This window comes from Rutilus rutilus (genome assembly GCF_951802725.1).
Source record: "Rutilus rutilus genome assembly, chromosome: 9".
Taxonomy (NCBI): domain Eukaryota; kingdom Metazoa; phylum Chordata; class Actinopteri; order Cypriniformes; family Leuciscidae; genus Rutilus; species Rutilus rutilus.
In genome coordinates, this window is record NC_140223.1 from 25,378,844 (window position 1) to 25,396,505 (window position 17,662).

The following is a 17,662-nucleotide window of genomic DNA, read 5'->3' on the forward strand; positions in this document are numbered from 1 at the left end:
GTGAAGAAACACGGAGGGAAGCTAATCCCAGAGTCTCTGAAGAAAGACAGGGATGGACGCTCCAATATTGACGGTGCCATGGTGGTTGCAGCAAGTGGAGTACAAGGTCTAGTGAATCATTCAACCCAGAAATGATGCTCTTCTTTGCTGTTTTCGGTCACACACACTTACTTTACTCACTGTTTATTTAAGTTCTGTCAGACTCTTTCCTTCCAAAGCAACTGCAATTACATTATTGTCTCATAGACGTTATTGATCTGTCAAGTGATTTGTCAAGTACTTTACAAAAGTTACCTTGGAGCAAAAAAAGCAAGCCAAGTGATTATTAGATTTTTTTTAAATACAGACTGTCAATGATAGTCATTGAAATGATGATAAATACCAAGACTAAGTTTGCAACCATACATTTATTACAATGTTATCACACTTATTATCACATTACACTACCATTCAAAAGTTTTTTAATGTTTTTGAATGAAGCCTTTATACTTTTGTCAGGATTTGCAACGATGTGGACGGGGTTGGAGGTCGCAGCAAAGAACATTGCAAAGAGTGTTGCAGCAGAGACGGTTACCACGGTAAAACATAAGTAAGTACAGTAACTCCACAAGGTTCTCAGATCATTTCACCTGCTTTTAAGTTGATCATACCAATGTTTTAACTTTCTGCATTTGCAGTTGCTCACCAGTAACTTTGATCAGAAAATTAAACTGCACTCACACTAGTTTCTTCCCTGTATTTGTTTACAGATTTAGGGGTCTGGGGAACATTTCAGACACCCCAATTGAAAACAAGTAGAACCATTTTTCCCTGCACCCTGTAAAATGGCCTTTAATTAATGGTCAGGAGCATGGCTGAAGCTTATGGATGTGTCTGAATCAGTCAGCTCTTGCACGCAATGCTAATGATTTATCGGACATAATGATAACATCACTGTGTTGCTTTGCACACTGATCCATAGTTCAGTGATGGAATGAATATCTGTTTCTAACAGCCAAACGTAATTAATCTCATTGCTTTATTTTTCTTAACTTTTGAACCTTTTAAGTATGACTTTCATTATGCTGTTGCATCAACAGAAGGTTTTACCGGGTTGTATCGGATGGCAAACATAATCACAATTCGACCAAGATGTACAGTATACACAGTATACACACTACTGTTCGTAAGTTTATGGTCAGTGAGTTAAAAAAATAAAATACAAAATTAATACTTTGGAACAAGGATGCATTAAATTGATCAAAAGTGACAGTAAAGACATAATTTATATTTCAAATAAATGCTCTTTTTGATCAAATAATCCTGGGGAAAAAGTATCACTGTTTTCACAAAAATATTAACTGTTTTCAACATTGATAATAAGAAATCTTTCTTAAGCACCACATTTCTGAATGATCATGTGACACTGAAGACTGATGGCAAAACTGAATTTTCAGCATCATTACTCCAAAGGAATAAATTACATTTTAAAAGGTTAACGGCAAAAATTGTAATAATATTTCACAATATTACCGCATGTGATTTTGTTCAAATAAACACCGCTTTGGTGAGCATACATACAATCTTACTGACCACAAACTTTTGAACAATGTGTAAATCCTCTTATACTGTGCTAATAACTTTATCTGTACTGTACTAAGGTTTAATCCTTCCCTTTCTAACTGTGCTTAAAAGTACTGGCCATTTTCATTTCGACCTTAGCACATTACAACATAATAAACATTTGAATGCCATCTGTAGGATTCATTTGACATTTTAAATCAGATCATTTTTCTCTAGAGAAATGACTGAATCCCTGCATGTATGTTTAACTGCTTTGCTCTGCATTGGGTACTCTCCTTCTCCTAAAGCTTATTTTTCAATCACCCCATCCTCTCTTTTACTTAATCTGGGTTGTCTATAATCAAGGTATGGGGCGGAAGCGGGCCAGGCCACAGACCATGCTGTCAACTCAGCCATCAATGTGGGCGTCACCGCTTTCAATATCGACAACCTGGGGATCAAGGCAATGGTCAAGAAGACCGGCAAAGAGACTGCCCATGCCATTCTGGCTGACTATAAAGTCAAAGAGCCAGACAGTCAAGTTGAGAAACACAAAGACCAAAAGTAGAGTGTTAGATTCAAACCTCTCGTTTCAGGTGTCCATTTTTAAGAGCAAACCAAAGGTCATGCTTTCAAAAAAAGATTGAAGAAGTGAATGGATGGTTGTCCGTGTGCTTTTGTCGTTATTTGTTTATGTGACTGACACTGAATTCCAAAGGCCTCACTACAGTAAATACAGTTAACTGTGCTGTCATGTTTACTATTTTCACTGGTTAAATTGTAAATCCAAGTCAAAAATTCCCTTTACAAGTTAGGGTTAGGACTGACTGACTGACTGCCCTGCCTGACGGACAAAATTCCTGACCATGCCTTACACTTCACCAGCAATGTAAACTCAACATATCACCAATGAACTCACAGATCCATTGTTTAGTTGGATCATATTTACGTAAACGTCTGTAGTTTTGCGTGGTTTGTCTTATAAATGGACCCTTAAAACAAAGTGCAAGCCAAAGGTGGAATTTATGATTTTCCCATAGAGCCTTAACAAATATAATATTCTTATATTTAAGAAGAAATCTATATCTAAGCTTTAATATATATGCTAAGAATGCTTTATGGTTGTTGTTTTTTATCCGCAGACCTGTTTGCTCTTGGTACTTTCAGGGTTTTTTATGTTTTAAAATATTAAAACGCACTTTAACCCTTGCTAGGAACAGACATGAATATTTCTTGAGGATGATGGCTGCTAGGTATTCTTGTGGAAAATAAGTGCAATAAAAATATAATTGCACATGGAGTTGGATTAAGATATTGAGGTCAGATATTAGAAATCTGATTAATTAAAAGCCAGAGAAATCAGACTTTTTGGGAAATGTTTAAAATCTAGTATTTTAAAGTTTAAAGTATATATTTTAATACTATTTTAAGTTAAAGAGGCTTATATTTAATATAAACTGGAGTTCTCCCACTGTTGACCACTCATAAAACATCTCTATGCAGTTGTCGTTTTTTCTCATTAAAACAATGGCTGCGCTTTTTCCTTTTTTTTAACTTGACTATAGAAAAAAGATATAAATGTTACCTTGAACTGTAATGACATCTCACTGTAAGCATTAACAAACTTGTTAATTCTACGTGTATGTCTTAACAAAATATTTGTCTCATTTCGATGTACTGACACCATAAATAATGTGTAAGCATTATTTAAGTTTAACCACAAGTCTATATTTGCTCAGTGACAGAATCTAATAGTCTATGGTTATCTGACATAATAAATTAAACATTTAAAACATTGTTTTGTATGTACTCTAATTTAAACACAGTGTGATGTTAAAATTCTTTGTATTTGAATAATTGCTTTGAATGAATTGATTCATAGACCTAGCCAAGACACTAGATGAGGTCAAACTATAGCTTGAGCAAAGTGCCCAGACACAGCAGCATTAAACTTCCTTTCATTGCATATAAATTGCACAAAATATTTTCTCTATATATATTTTTTTTTCTTTTGGCCTCCCTGTTCACATCTAAACTGCAAACATAATCTTGTATCCAGTGCTATCATTTATTGCTGCTTTTTTTTTTTTTTTTAAGATGAATACAATTTTTAAGTGAATACTGCCATCTAGTGTAGAAAAGTTGCAACTGTTCTTATTATGACTGATACAAGGTAGCTACATATGTAGCAAATGAACTTTCTCTACCCATATTTAGATAGAAAGTCACGTGTAGGTTTTGACTTGACCTTAGCTTCTACAGATATTTTAAATGTGGTTGTTTTTAGACATCTCATTACTATAATTTTTTTTTTAATGTTGTGAATAACAGTTGATGTCCTGGAATAAAATGGAAATCAAGCAGTCTTAGTTTGAGGTGAATTTCATCCACTTTTAAAGAAACGTATACAAAAATAAACTAATAGAATTAGACTTAAATTAAAAAGTAGTAGGCTAGTGAAACTTCTATATATCCTTAAGTAGTAAATATTTATGCTAGTAATTTTATCACTTAGGCTACACAAATAGTAAAATGTTATTATTTATAATTTTCTATTAATATTCAAAATGTATGTTACATAATATGATATAATAATACATCTTTATATATATATAAAAAATAAAAAATAAATCATTGTATAAGTCAAGTCATTGTATAAAATATATATTGTACAGGCTATAATATGGTTTATTTTTGGCATTTTGGTCGTAAGTAATTCCCCCAAAAATTATTTCCTGCAGTAGGCTATAAATATAAATAAAATAACAAATATGCAAACAACTAATATTCAAATCATGACCAGGCGTCTCTTGGTGGTAAACTACTGTTACGCAAAATAACGTTCATAACGGTTCTCAATTGGTGCAATAAATTATAGTGTACAATAGTGGGCATGACACATGAGGAATCATATCAAAGTTCATATGCTATCATAGCTCATTTATTTAAATTTATAAGACCGTTTGAATAGAGTACCATTGGAGTGTCTCTGCCCGACAGAAGCTGTGCTGAACAGTCTCCTCCCTGCCCACGAGGACCCGCATTTTAAACTGTCTAGGTAGGCTGCTCACTAGGTTTTGAGACACAGCCCTGCTCGCTCGTATTCATTCATTGAGGGATTTCTTCTCTCCATGAATACGACAAAGACTGCCAGTCTCTCTGCGATGCTTTAAATAAGAGCGAAAGGGGCAGAGAGACACCGGCTGCAGCCCATCCCATCACCAGCATCCTATTCCTCTGGAAGAGATGACAAGCCATTAGATGTGTGCTTTCATTTCGACTGTGCTCATCGGATAGCTACTCGCGCACAAGTAAGATAAATATGCTTTTTTTTTGTCTTTGAAGCAAGATGCAACATATCAGACATCGCACAATTAGATTTATTAGTGCATTAATATCGCTTTTTAATTGATGAATCGCGAATTCTTCATTGTGCTTACCATTTGGGCGTGTTTAAATAACTTGAAATAGTATGAATTATTAAAATATTGTGTTATATAATTTTAATACTTCAATGTGTATTGTTAAAAACACAAATAAAACATTTTTATAAATAATTTAATTTTATTAAATTATAGGCCTATTTTAAATGTAAATTTCCAGCAGCTTATTTAGCCTATATATAGCCTAACATGCATTTTATTGTATTAACAAACATATGCAAAAAAAAAAAAAAAAAAAAACCGTTGTAATAAATGCAATTTAAATTTTAACACGACTCATCCTACCACATTTTTCCTCACAATTGTTCTATAGCCATTCATACTACAGTCCCGGGTGTTGACATGGAGCTGGAGCATTTCGACGAACGGGACAAAGCACAAAGATACAGCCGCGCGGGCTCACGGGCGAACGGCCTCCCGAGCCCCACGCACAGCGCCCACTGCAGCCTGTACCGAACCCGCACCTTACAGGCTCTGAGCTCCGAGAAGAAAGCCAAGAAAGTCCGCTTCTACCGCAATGGAGACCGGTACTTTAAAGGGATTGTGTACGCTATCTCCAACGACAGATTCAGGTCTTTCGACGCTCTGCTCGCAGACCTCACCCGCTCCCTATCAGATAATGTAAATCTGCCTCAAGGGGTCCGGACCATTTATGCCATTGACGGGTCGAAAATGACCAGCATGGAGCAGCTGGTGGAAGGTGAGACTGGGTGTCAGTAGCCTATGCAGGTTTAGGGACACCAGTATATTTTGCTTCTTGTTCATTTTGAGGCACATGGTGCTGTTCATCACGTGTGTCTTGATTTAGATTGTTTAGGTTACATATTCTCCATATGAGGACATCATGTTTAGGCTATTTACTGTCAACTCCTTTTTGAACATAGATCTAAACTTAAATGGTTTGTAAGTCATGAACTATGAATCTCATCAGATTATTGCAGAAATTAAAGCAGCTTCTAAAAATGGAAGTATAAAAATGTATATACGTTTATAGGCTACTGCAAATCAAATGTAGGCTACTGAAATAAACAAAATTTGATACAAAATATATATTTTACAGCATAATTTGGACTCTAAAATTGCTAGAAAATCAAAACTACATGTCTATCAAAGTACTGTTTCCATGGTAAAGCAATGTCCAATTTCAAAACGGTTTTCACAGGAAAAGTTTTGAGTGTTTAAGATTTCCTATGATACAGTAGCCTACCTTATTTATGATTATTACTAAAATACACTCACCTAAAGGATTATTAGGAACACCATACTAATACTGTGTTTGACCCCCTTTCGCCTTCAGAACTGCCTTAATTCTACGTGGCATTGATTCAACAAGGTGCTGAAAGCATTCTTTAGAAATGTTGGCCCATATTGATAGGATAGCATCTTGCAGTTGATGGAGATTTGTGGGATGCACATCCAGGGCACGAAGCTCCCGTTCCACCACATCCCAAAGATGCTCTATTGGGTTGAGATCTGGTGACTGTGGGGGCCATTTTAGTACAGTGAACTCATTGTCATGTTCAATAAACCAATTTGAAATGATTTGTGGCTTCACAAATGCTTTGCTGCATAGCTTGGTTGTAACGAGTGGTTATTTCAGTCAAAGTTGCTCTTCTATCAGCTTGAATCAGTCGGCCCATTCTCCTCTGACCTCTAGCATCAACAAGGCATTTTCGCCCACAGGACTGCCGCATACTGGATGTTTTTCCCTAAACACACCATTCTTTGTAAACCCTAGAAATGGTTGTGCATGAAAATCCCAGTAACTGAGCAGATTGTGAAATACTCAGACCGGCCCGTCTGGCACCAACAACCATGCCACGCTCAAAATTGCTTAAATCACCTTTCTTTCCCATTCTGACATTCAGTTTGGAGTTCAGGAGATTGTCTTGACCAGGACCACACCCCTAAATGCATTGAAGCAACTGCCATGTGATTGGTTGATTAGATAATTGCATTAATGAGAAATTGAACAGGTGTTCCTAATAATCCTTTAGGTGAGTGTATGTGTTACAAAGTAATTCCAAGTGTCCCGCTATACCAGGAAACTGACAGTTAAGTTGGTTTTGGAACATGGTAGCTAGTCTAAAGTGGTCATTAGCTGTATAAAGACCACTGAAAGCTGGGATGACCTAACAGTAGCTGATGTATTGCTGGTCTTAGATGGTCTACAAGCTTGCACAAGGACATGATCAGCTTGGGCCAGCTAAAAGACATCTAGAAACCAGCTACTATCTTAAAACAAAACTTTCCAGTGGTGCATTATCATCTTTGTGATATCTAAAGCAATGAGGAAACTGAAATTTTTTAATTTATGTCAGTTTTAATGAACTTAAACCTCATGCTCTGTTGTGAATGACAGTAATAATGTCTGTATACTATGAAATTAATCTTTATTTTCCCTCAGTTCTTTTCATATGTTCCTCTGACCTAATCAAACCCCATTAAGCACATCATATATACAGTGTGTGCAACAATCAGATAATCTACTACTGAAAAGACATTGTATTTACTCGTGTTTATATCCAGGGTCTCTGACTCCACAAACAGAGCATGGTTTGTAGTCCTGAACAAGGATCAAGCTTGTATTGTCTGTGAGCAGATACGAGAGTGCCCTGTGATTTAAACCGATAAACACTTTAAAACGCTCATCAATATTTAACAGCTTCTGCATCTCCATACCACTCCCTTTCTCTCAATGTTGACCAATAAACCAAGCCTGAGAGCTGAAATCATTAAATATAAGTTGCTCCTTGAATTATGTGTTAAATGACTCTGATTTGATTATAGCAGTGGTATCTCTGGTGCTTTTCTATGTAGGCCACCCAAACATTAATTCATTCATTAATTCTACACCTGGCAGCACTGAGAATGAATGTAAATGAGGGAGTTGGAGGAGATTTCAGTTTCTCAAGGCACTTAACCTTCACTGTGTGACCTCAATTTTGTATGAGCTTAAATGTCCATTGACTGTCTTAACTCACATGTACTGTATGAAATTTCCTCATGATACTAAACATAGGATATCCTCGTTAAAGGCATAGTTTACCCAATAATAAAATTAAGGGTTACACTTTATTTGAAGGTGATGTAGTTACATTGTACTTACTCAAATAAGTATGGACTAATATTAATAAACTACATGTACTTATTATAGAGTTACTGTTAGGGTTTGGTTTAAGAATATGGTTAACCAAAGCAGAAGAAAGAAATACATACGAATGTGGTTCATACAAGTTTTCCGAAGCCAGACAAAAGCTTTTTATGATTAACAAACCAAGATACTCTTAAAAATAAAGGTTCTTTGTTGGCGTCTACAGTTCCATGAAGAACCTTTCCATCCATGGAACATTCCCTCACAATAAAGGTTATTTCTTTCTTCACACTAAGGTGGTTCTTTTAATAGTTCTTTTAAGAAATGTTCTCTGAAAGGTTCTTTGGGGAACCAAATATGGTTCTTTTATGGCATCGCTGCGAAAACCACCTTTTGAAACCTTTATTTTAAAGGATGTTCATAAGTTTTAATGAGAGAAGTATCAATGCCTGATTCATGATTAAAAAAAACGTCAAAAAATATGTTCTGTGAATCTGATCTGAATCTTGTTGAAGCGGTTCAGAAAACCAGTCTGAATGATTCATTTAGAAATCTGATTAGATTCTCATTGATTATTTCTGTTATTTTATTTTGTATCACAGGGGAGAGCTATGTGTGTGGATCAATTGAGCCTTACAAGAAGCTGGAATACACCAAGAATGTCAATCCCAACTGGTCGGTCAACGCCAAGACCGTTGGATCAGCACGAGCGCCCTCCTCTCTGGCCAGCGCCAAGGGTGGGTCTACAGAAATCAAGGATAACAAGGATTTCATCCGGCCCAAACTGGTGACCATAATCCGCAGCGGGGTGAAGCCTCGGAAAGCCGTGCGCATCCTTCTCAACAAGAAGACGGCCCACTCGTTTGAGCAGGTTCTCACAGATATCACAGATGCCATCAAACTGGACTCTGGAGTGGTCAAGAGGCTCTATACGGTGGATGGTAAACTGGTAGGTACAGTGGGCATGTCATTTAAGTTGATCATTCAGATTTTGTATTGGATGCAACAGTAATGATGCTATTGTTTGGTTGAAAGTACTATTTGAATAGATCAGTGGATGCGCTATATAAGCAAAAGTCTTTATTTGTCAGAAGCCAGTGGATCAGGAGATGCTTGTGGGGCAGAAATTCAGCTTTAATTTAATTCACATCAGCTTTAAATAAAGCAAAGTTAGTCCCCTGACCTAAGGAGTTAGACACTTCCTGACCTAGTTCTAACCTTGGTTACTCAAACAAGATGTTTTTTTTTAGTGTCCTGGTTTCTCTAAAGGTAAGATGCGTCATCATCTCAAAGACGTCACTCTGTTCTACTCATAAACTGCCATTCGGGACAATTGGAAAGTGGTGTCCTTACTCTTTCCCTCTTCAGTGCCCTGCTTTTTTCTTTATTTATTTGGTGAAACAGTTGCTAGAGCTCTCTATGTTTGTGCTAGTAAAAGTTGGTGGTTATGAGACCAATTTGTTATGTTAATCCTGGGACTACTTTCAAACGTTATTCCCTTTGGGACTTTCTTCAAACAAACATGAAGAACTGTAGATGAGATGCTCTCTGCTTTAGAGTGGGGTGTGGTGTGAAGAATACTTTTTTGTTGTTTTGGTTCAGTGTTATTTTAGGATTATCTAGATACCATAGTAATCATTCATGTTTTGAATTAGCTTTTATTGTTAGATTTTCGTTAATTTTTTAAAATTTTATTTTTAGTTGTAGTTTTAGTAATTTTCTGATGTTACTTTTTATTTCTATTAAGCTTTAATTTATTTTTATTTTTAGTATTTTAGTACTTCATCTTAAACTTTATTTTATTTTAGTTAGTTGCCAAGGCAACATTTTACATTTTTAAGTTAAATCTTTTCATCTCTCATACTTATGTTTTAGTGTATTTCAGCTTTATTTCAAATAGTTGAATTAAGTTATATTAACAATAAAATAAAATTAAGCCTTGCAGGGATGATCTGTTTGGTATGTAAGCTTGTTTCCACCATGGAAAAAAATTATAATAATTGTGACTTTTTTTTCTCTTTTCTCTCTGAATTGTTAGTGTATATCTTGCAATTTGCAGTTATCTCGAATTTGAAAATTTATTGAAAATTTGAATTTATATCACACAATTCTCAGTTACAATTAGAAGAAAAAGACAGAATTGCGAGATATAAATTCAGAATTGCAAGAAATCAAGTCAGAATTTTGAGAGATAAACTCGCAAATTTTGAGGAGAAAAAGCTTTACTTGTATTACCTTTGCAAAAAGATTTTTATTCTATGGCGAAAACAAGCTTCTATAAATTGGAGCAATGTGTGGTTGGTTAAATGTTTTACTTCTGGGCACAAGTGTCAAAGTTCTCTTCTGCACTCTGATCCTGCAGCTTCACAAGCTCATATATTAAACCACTAGGCCACCATATTGTGGTAATTTGCTCATTTAATTGTTGCGGTTATCATGCTGATATATGAATTTCTCTGGATCTTTTGTGTTTAATGTTGCTTGAATAAGAGCAAAAGAGATTTGATAGGGAGAGAAAGGTAAATACTGTGGTGAAGAAGATGGAGGAAAAAGATCAGACAGAGCGAGGTTTGTTGGTGACCTTTCTGTGTCTCCACAGGAGCAAGTGACTGATGAAGTGACAAGCTGTCTCCTGAGGGCCTTAAACTCGTTGGCCTTCAGTGGCATTATATTTTCTTCTGTTTACACCCACCGCAGCAGATACAGAGACACTGGTGCTGCACTAGCTCATCTCCAGTGCAAACTTGCACTGTCCTGTCAAATGGATTAATCGCAATGAATCGCTTTTAACATAAAAGACATATATAATATTTTGTCTAAGATGCGATTAATCGCAATCAATAGATTTGACATCACTGTCACGCGCACACACACACACACACAGACATATATGTATATGCTATATATATATAAATAAATATATATACTTTACTAAAACATCCCGAAATCACAATTTAAGGTGGAATATTGTGCAAACAGTGTGGAAAATCCCCCAATTTCTCACATCCCAAGTATGTCACTCCCCTCTCTGTAATTTCTCTCTGTTCGGTTTCTATGGCAATCTGGTTGCTGGGGGCGGTTGCTTAGGAACAGCCTCTGCGGCAGGAGGGGTGCAGTAGTGGTGATGTTACAGGCCTGGGTTGGGATGATGGATGCTCAGGATTGCAATGAAACAGGCATCTCTCACGAGGCATTGATTAGGCGAAGCATTAATTAGGTAAAATTGGCTTTAGAAGGCAATATAATATTTGTTTTATTTCTACATCATTCAATCAATTTCATTTTAGTGTTTAGAAGGGAGTGCAGTTTGTAATTCATGGTGAATCAACTCAAGGAAGACCGCCTTTAGATATTTCATGGAGCGGAAATTTAGAAGATTTCACCATCTAGTAACAGTTAGTGTGAAAGCACTTAGTGAGATGGGCATCTTATAAACAATACCTGAATAAAATTTGGCCTTTACTTGGCAATTACTTCCTGCCCTTATCTTCTGAGCGACTGATGCAAGCTTTGAAATGTGTTATTATTGGTTTGTTGATCTGTTGACAAGCACAGGAATGCTTCCTGATGAGCAACAAGATAGCACACTTTGCATTTGGTTTAAGTGCTCCAGATGGAGATTTCTGATAAAAGTTGAATGCTCAGCCTGACAGAATCTACAGTATTTGTGAACTAAAAGAAGATATAATTTAATTAAAGTATATACTTATTTGATTATCTCTGTCCTTTTTATCCAAAGCAGTTATGGTATGTGGAAATACAAAGTTCTGTCATGAAACTTTAGATGGTGCAGGCTGATAGGTCCTTAACTCAATCTTCTTGTGATCACATCATTCTCTATAGGGCACAGCTGATTGGTTCCTGCTGCATCAGTAGCCAATGAGCTCGCTGCTCAACCTTCAAATACTTGTTTAGCATTTGCTATAGCAGTGCAGCGCTTTCCGAAACCCTCCTCATTCCCCAGCTCCACCTGTATAGATCTGCTACGGGTAATTCATGTGTGTTATATTGTACAGCAGCAGCATGTCTGACTTGCTCACAGCAACGTGTCGTGTATGTATGTATTGGCACTAGCAAGTCCTGTACTTGCTCTGCAGCAGCAGCAATAACCAACAGCAGCGGCGTAGCAGATCTATTCCTCCAAGACCAAACATATCAATATCACCATGCCAAACACTCTGAGAGTTGTCATGTCATTTTGTCATGTCACTCTGAGAGCTGGAAATGTATGCAGGAAGAAGCGGAAAACCCGTAAATGAACATACAGAACTTTATATGACTACATCAAACTAAAAAAAATTGTATAATCATTATAACAACAAATATCATGTTCAGTCAGCTGGTCATTAATCTCCGCTCTTTGTCGGGGTCCTAATCATACACCCTGCCTGGGTTTTATTTTGCGATAATGACTCACTTACTTTTTCATTTTCCCTTACAGAGCAGACTTATGTTACCACTAATCTGCCAACAATAAAGAAACTTCTTTCATACTTAGCACACTGAAGTGATCCCTGGTTATAATCCACCATTCTTTTGAAGCCTTTTGTGGTGATGCCACTGGCGTCTTTATGTAAGATTATTCTTATCATGTGAGACAGCCCGAGGACAGACAGACAGGCATTCCCCCTTTAATTCCCCCGGGTGGCATGTGTCTCCTGTCGTCTGTGCCACAAATATTAGCTTAAAGGCTGAGAGGGCTGTTTCATTCACGTATTAGCTTCCACACTGATGTGATTTCCACAGGCGGTCATGCTCATAAGGGCTGAACAGTGGCTGTGTAGGATGAGAGGAATCTTTTTTCTGCTTGTGTCAGTTTCTGGCGGGGTTGAATGAAGCTTTTGCCTACAGGATGTCCCTCTCGTGAAAAACACTGGGGCCACGTATTTGTCCCTGTTTTCTGGATTCCATTAAAATTCTTTATATAATTTTAATAATCAAAAGCATTTCTTAAATAAATACAATTTTAATAATTTGACAAAAGTTTAACAAATTATTTTAGAACTATTTAAAATCTGTTTATTTATTTTTCCCAAATTCAGTTTAATAAAAAAAATTAAAAAATTCAAATTCAAATTGTTTATTTTTTTTTTTCAAATTCAGTTAAATTTTTCAGCATTTCATGTTTTCATGTTTAGTTCAATTTAAATAATCAAAAAGTAAGATTAGCACAAAAAAAATATTGATTGACAGCTTTATTATTAATATGAAATGTGAATATTTATTATAAAAAATGGTGGTAATTAAATCAAGCAATAAAACATTTATTAACAATTTAATTAGTGTATTAAAATGTAATCAAATGAAAATTTAACAATTCCTTTTTATATAATTTTTTGGGGCAATTTTCAAAATAATAGGTTACATTTAGGGTGATGATATATAATTATTAAAAGTGGCTTCTTGGTTTGGTTATTATATAGGCTAGAACAGACTTCATTCAGTCTTAAAAAGTTCATCTTCATCCATTCACTCTTTTTTTGTACATTATTCATTTATACCCTCCTTGGTTATATATATATGAAAATAAATTATAATGCATTTGAGTTTTTTAGAGCACTAAACTAACAGCAAACTTAAAATATATTACTGTTTTTAACACTTCAAAGAGCCCTCCAAAAAAATGAGAACCAGTATCTATAATGAAATATATAAATATAAAATATAAAAATCTATCTACCAGCAGGATTTAACTTTAACAGCTGAACCCAGCTGTTGGTTTTGAACACTATCATAATGTGGATCGGATCAGGTCTGTAAGCCATGTGAATGTACACTCATTCCTGAGAGTACGCTGACTCCATTTTAAACCAGTGTGTGTGTGTGTGTGTGTGTGTGTGTGTGTGTGTGTGTGTGTGTGTGTGTAACGGGGCCACATGTTACTGCAACACGCTGACTTGCATTTATGGAGCGAGTCATTACTCATTATCTGCCACTGCTGGACTTACATAATGCACCTCAATAGTTCAGTTTATTTTTGAAAGGTCACCTCTTGCCATCACTGCGTGGACATGAAGAGTCCTTTCAGACCAAACAGTGCTGTCATTTCAAATTATAAGCACATAAATATGACTGACATAACATACAGTACATGGGTCAACATCAAGAATCGGTTTTGTATTCCATTTCCTTTATTCAAAGGTATTATTCACAGGGTTTCCACACCTCTTGCCCATTATATTTCCACCTTCAGTAAACTGTTCCTTAGAAAAAAAAACTGTTTTTTTCTTTGTGTGAAGAGGTGTAATGGTTCTCCCAGGAACCCAAAATGGTTCTTCTATGGCTTTCCTGTGAAACCCCCCTTTTGGGACCTTTATTAATAAGAGTATAGGCCACGCATCAAGCTGTTATGTTGCAAAGTGGTATTATTGTCCTAACAACAACGAAAAAAGAAACCCTCTGTAGTCTGTAAGGAAGCACCACAAGTGCCACCTTCAGGATTGTAAACTTTTCTAACAAGATTCGAGATTCCTCTGATTGGCTGAGAGAACACCGTCATGCTGAAGCAGTGCATGCAAGGTTAACTCTAATGGTGCATTCCCACCCCATAAACCTCTCAATAATAAATGAAAACTCTCCAGGATGCTATTACCCAAAACAGGAAGTATTTTCTGATGGTGTTGATGAGACATCTTTTGTGAATGGCCTTTTATCAATGCACACTTGCACCCCTCATAAATAATTTAATAATCTCATTGATATTTTATAGTAACATTGGTTTTAGAGTCTCATTAGGAAAGTAAAATTTTGATATTGAATAAACTTCCCCTCCACAGTCATGCCCTGGTGTTTTTAGCCTGTGTTTAAGAGACTCTGAACGGCATGGGTGAGCACAGGCTGTCTGCGTTTCCCGATGAAAGCTTCCGAGTGTTAACAGCGGGAGTGTGTCCAGATCGATGCTCTGTGGGGTTTTTGCTGGGACACGTGGCGGCCTGCACTGCTGCTGCTGTGTCACTGAGTCCATGCCGAGAGCAAATCAATACTCTCCCAGCTGCACCATCTTACTGTGTTTGGCTTGGCTTTTGTGTTCACTTTTTATTGTGTGTTTTCTCGTTCAGATCTATGGCAGGGAAATGATCCATATTGTAGTGGCTCGCTGTAGGAAATCCAATTTATTTTTTTATTTTTTTTTGCTTTGTGACAGATGATAATGAACTCATGTCTGCTATAGGAGAATCTGGCTGTGTTTGAACTGTGATTGCCCCTCTGTCTCCATTAAGTCTCAGTGGGAGGTGGGTTGAATTATAGTAGCACATACAGTGTGGTAGCTGGAGGTCAGACCTCAATGAACTGTGTACTGAAGTGGCTAAAGACTTAGGCTATACAGCAGACAAGATTAACATGGTGATGTTGAAGCATAGTATGTTCATGCAAAAATGAAAATTCTGTCTTTATTTACTCACCAACATGTTGTTCCAAACCCATATGCTGCTTTTTGTCTTTATTTATCTAAAAGAATCTTCACATAGATCTTTCCCATTCAACAACAATCAAATAATATGTTAAAGGAGAACTCCGGTCAATTTTAACATTAAGCTAATTTTTTTGTACATTTGGAGTGCTGTCAGTACAGAGAACAACGCCAAAAATCGGTGTTGCCTACACCGTGTTATCCTCGTTTTAAAATTTGCACCCTGTTGACTTCAATGGGGCAAGTTTTAAACCTGCTTTTAGCCTTTTAACATCCTTGATGTGTCATTACAAGAGCACAGGTCATGTGAGTGATTCCTTCGGAGTGAACGCGGTGAGTCTGACTGCAGTAGATGTGAAATAAATATATAAAAAATGATGTTTATTCAGCCAGCGCACATACCTGTATTTACATCCTGTTTTCGGTCGAAGTCCACAGTAATCGATTGTCGAGTTCACGCGCATAGGTTTAGTACCTATGATCACGCGCGTGAACTCGACAATAACACGTTGTAGGCAACACCGATTTTTGTCGTTGTTCTCTGTACTGACAGCACTCCAAATGTACAAAAAAATGAGCTCAATGTTAAAGTTGACCAGAGTTCTCCTTGAAGTATTTGATAGTCAAATATCAAATTTGATTGAACAAATTGGATGTCAGTGACATCAAACGTCATTACGTCAAACCTTAACCATAGTTGATATCAAGATTATTAGTGAATAATAGTTTAAATATCTGTCTATTCATCATTTAAAGTGAATGTATGGCTTGAAAATACTTTATAAAGCACAAGTCTATTATAAGCATAGGTTTATTTATTTTTGCAGTGATGTGGCTTTGAATAACCATTTTGGGTTCCTCAAAGAACCCAAAGAACTGTTTTGAAGAACCATTTGTGCGTTTAAAAGTTTCAATTGATGTTAAAGGATTAGTTCACTAATGAATTAACATTTCCTGATAGGGCTGCACGATATTGAAGAAAAATGCGATACGCGATAACTCATTAAATAATGCGATATTCGATATGCGATACGATAATGCTTAAAGTGTGTAAAATAAACAAATTATCTTTAAAATATGTTTAAAATGATATGACCTACATACTTGTTTCACATTCTTTTTGTGACAAGAAAACATCCCTACAACTTCTGAAAGTGAACAGCAGTGTTTTACTGTAGCATAAGAAGTGTTATTTTAACATCAGTGTAAACCACGGGGTTTGGGGTTTCAGGTTATCCTACATTAGGTTTATTTTACAACAGAAACTGAATAATCAAATGTAAAAATTAAACACTGCTTAGTTTTCACTGTATGACTGATTCTTATTAAAGCTACAAAAGTTATTCAGCCAAGAGCAGTGAGTGATTTTCTCTGTCTTTTGTTCATGACCCCAGTTATTGCAAGCCGTTGCGATATGCATATTGCGATATATACATTTGCGATATTTCGATATATTGTGCAGCCCTATTTCCTGATAATGTACTCACCCCCATGTCATCCAAGATGTTTTTCTTTCTTCAGTCGAAAAGAAATTAAGGTTTTTGAGAAAAACATTCCAGTATTTTTCTCAATATAGTGGACAATTCCTATATAGTGGGGGTGAGTAAATGATCAGGAAATTTTACCAGTAAATTAGTGAACATTCATGGAAACATCGATTCCAATCAATTAACCTTGTTTTTTTTTTAAGTGTATGGAAAAGAACTGTGTGAATGAATGTTCTTCAGAATCCTCCAGAACAAAATAACAGCTTATGGGTTTGGAATTACATGAGGGTAAGTAAATAATGACAGCATTTTTTATTTTGGGTGAATTTAAGGTTGTGCGGTACTATACGGTTATCCGGACCACATGTGATGACCTACCCCAACCCCGCCCCTAAACCTACCCGTCACTGGTGTTACGACCAACCAAGAGCGGTTGTGGTCACGTGTGGTCAGGTGTGGTCCGGATAACCGTATAGTACCGGTTGTGCTGTTATCCTTTCAGTACAGAAGTGATGATAGTTTAAACTGTATTCATTCACCCAATTAATTTACACATACTTTCTTTCAACCAAAGCATAATGAAATGTAGTTTCCCTATGATAACATAATAATGGTAGATTAAATTTCATGTAATCCAGTTTTCATCTCAGCATCTAGTCTGTGCACTTCTTCAGTCTGGCCTGGA

At 36.3% G+C, this 17,662-nt stretch overlaps 2 protein-coding genes across 7 annotated transcripts in view; both read left to right on the forward strand.

Moving 5' to 3' along the window:
* Nucleotides 1-3,331, forward strand: part of spartb (spartin b) — a 10,587-nt gene extending 7,256 nt beyond the window's left edge. For 2 of the 4 annotated variants that reach the window (XM_084419978.1, XM_084419979.1), the window contains exons 6-8: nucleotides 1-106; nucleotides 499-589; nucleotides 1,909-3,331. The exon at nucleotides 1-106 is cut by the window's left edge and continues 53 nt beyond it. In XM_084419978.1, the coding sequence (XP_084276104.1) occupies nucleotides 1-106; nucleotides 499-589; nucleotides 1,909-2,110 (399 nt within the window). In that variant the 3' untranslated portion in view covers nucleotides 2,111-3,331. Of the gene's footprint in view, nucleotides 107-498; nucleotides 590-749 lie in introns of all 4 variants that reach the window. The other 2 variants (XM_084419981.1, XM_084419980.1) reach the window with 2 other exon arrangements.
* Nucleotides 3,332-4,645: 1,314 nt separating this feature from the next.
* Nucleotides 4,646-17,662, forward strand: part of dclk1b (doublecortin-like kinase 1b) — a 43,997-nt gene continuing 30,980 nt past the window's right edge. For all 3 annotated transcript variants that reach the window (XM_084418212.1, XM_084418211.1, XM_084418213.1), the window contains exons 1-3: nucleotides 4,646-4,853; nucleotides 5,299-5,685; nucleotides 8,682-9,028. In XM_084418212.1, the coding sequence (XP_084274338.1) occupies nucleotides 5,328-5,685; nucleotides 8,682-9,028 (705 nt within the window). In that variant the 5' untranslated portion in view covers nucleotides 4,646-4,853; nucleotides 5,299-5,327. The remainder of the gene's footprint in view (nucleotides 4,854-5,298; nucleotides 5,686-8,681; nucleotides 9,029-17,662) is intronic.